Consider the following 897-nt stretch of genomic DNA (forward strand, 5'->3'; position numbering starts at 1 on the left):
CTCCCGGCCGGGACCCCCCGCCCGTCCCGCCGCCGTCGGTGCCGGGGGGCGGCAGAGCCGCGTCCGCACCCTCGAACCGGCGGGGTGGGGGGGCCGGAGCGGGGCGGGGGGTCCGGGCGGGGCCGGGCCGGGCCCCTCCCCGCTGGAGCCGCTAAAGCCGCGGGCGGCGGGGCCCGGCGGGCCCGGGAGCGGCTCCGGCGGGGGAGGAGGAGGACGACGACGAGGAGGAGGAGGAGGAGGAGGACGCGGCTCCCGCGGCCATGCGGGACCCGCCCGGCCCCGCGCTGCGGGCGGCGCTGCCGCTGCTCGGAGCCGCCGTGTCCCTCTGCACAGGTACGGCTGGCCGGGAGCTCCGGGAGCGGCTCCGGGAGCGGGACGGGCGGTCCCCGGGACCCCGCTTGTGCCTCCCCCCTGCGCCCCAGCCGTGCCCGCCGCCGGTCGGGGGGGTTCGGGCTCTCGGTGCGTTCAACCGCGGCCGCGCCGACCGAGATCTGGGTCATCGGGGACTTATCGGAGCTGCCCCGCGCTGGAGTCCCTGATCCCCGCGGCTTCCCACGCCATCCCGGGCGGATCCGCCCCGGGGGGCTCCGGCGGCGCTGGTGCTCGAGGGCAGATCCTCAGACTGAGCGGCATCGGTCCCGGTGAGAGGCCCCTGTGCGGTGTCGTGCGGTGCCCGTGCCCCATCCCGTCCCACCGCACCCCGGGCGAGACGAGCTCCGGGACCCTCGGGGGGCTCCGGGCAGGGTGAGGAACGTGCGGCGTCCGGGTCCTTCCGATGCGGGTTCCTCTCGCACGCGGCAGGTGCTGTGAGACACTCCTTCCCCTCGATCGTCCCTTTCAAACCTTTACCCGCGGTCTCAAACAGCGCTCTGCAGACAGCGGTTCCAGAGGCAGTGC

The 897-nt window shown here is 77.1% G+C and overlaps 1 protein-coding gene across 1 annotated transcript in view; it reads left to right on the forward strand.

The window, feature by feature from the left end:
• The first annotated feature begins 260 nt into the window (after window positions 1-260).
• The window catches only part of ACVR1C (activin A receptor type 1C), a 17,952-nt gene continuing 17,315 nt past the window's right edge, over window positions 261-897 (forward strand). Inside the window, exon 1 of the mRNA XM_027908459.1 lies at window positions 261-333. Coding sequence (XP_027764260.1) covers window positions 261-333 — 73 coding nt within the window. The remainder of the gene's footprint in view (window positions 334-897) is intronic.

Source organism: Empidonax traillii, unplaced genomic scaffold, assembly GCF_003031625.1.
Source record: "Empidonax traillii isolate 1590-97213 ecotype Southwest subspecies unplaced genomic scaffold, ASM303162v1 scaffold1715:size108214, whole genome shotgun sequence".
NCBI lineage: Eukaryota > Metazoa > Chordata > Aves > Passeriformes > Tyrannidae > Empidonax > Empidonax traillii.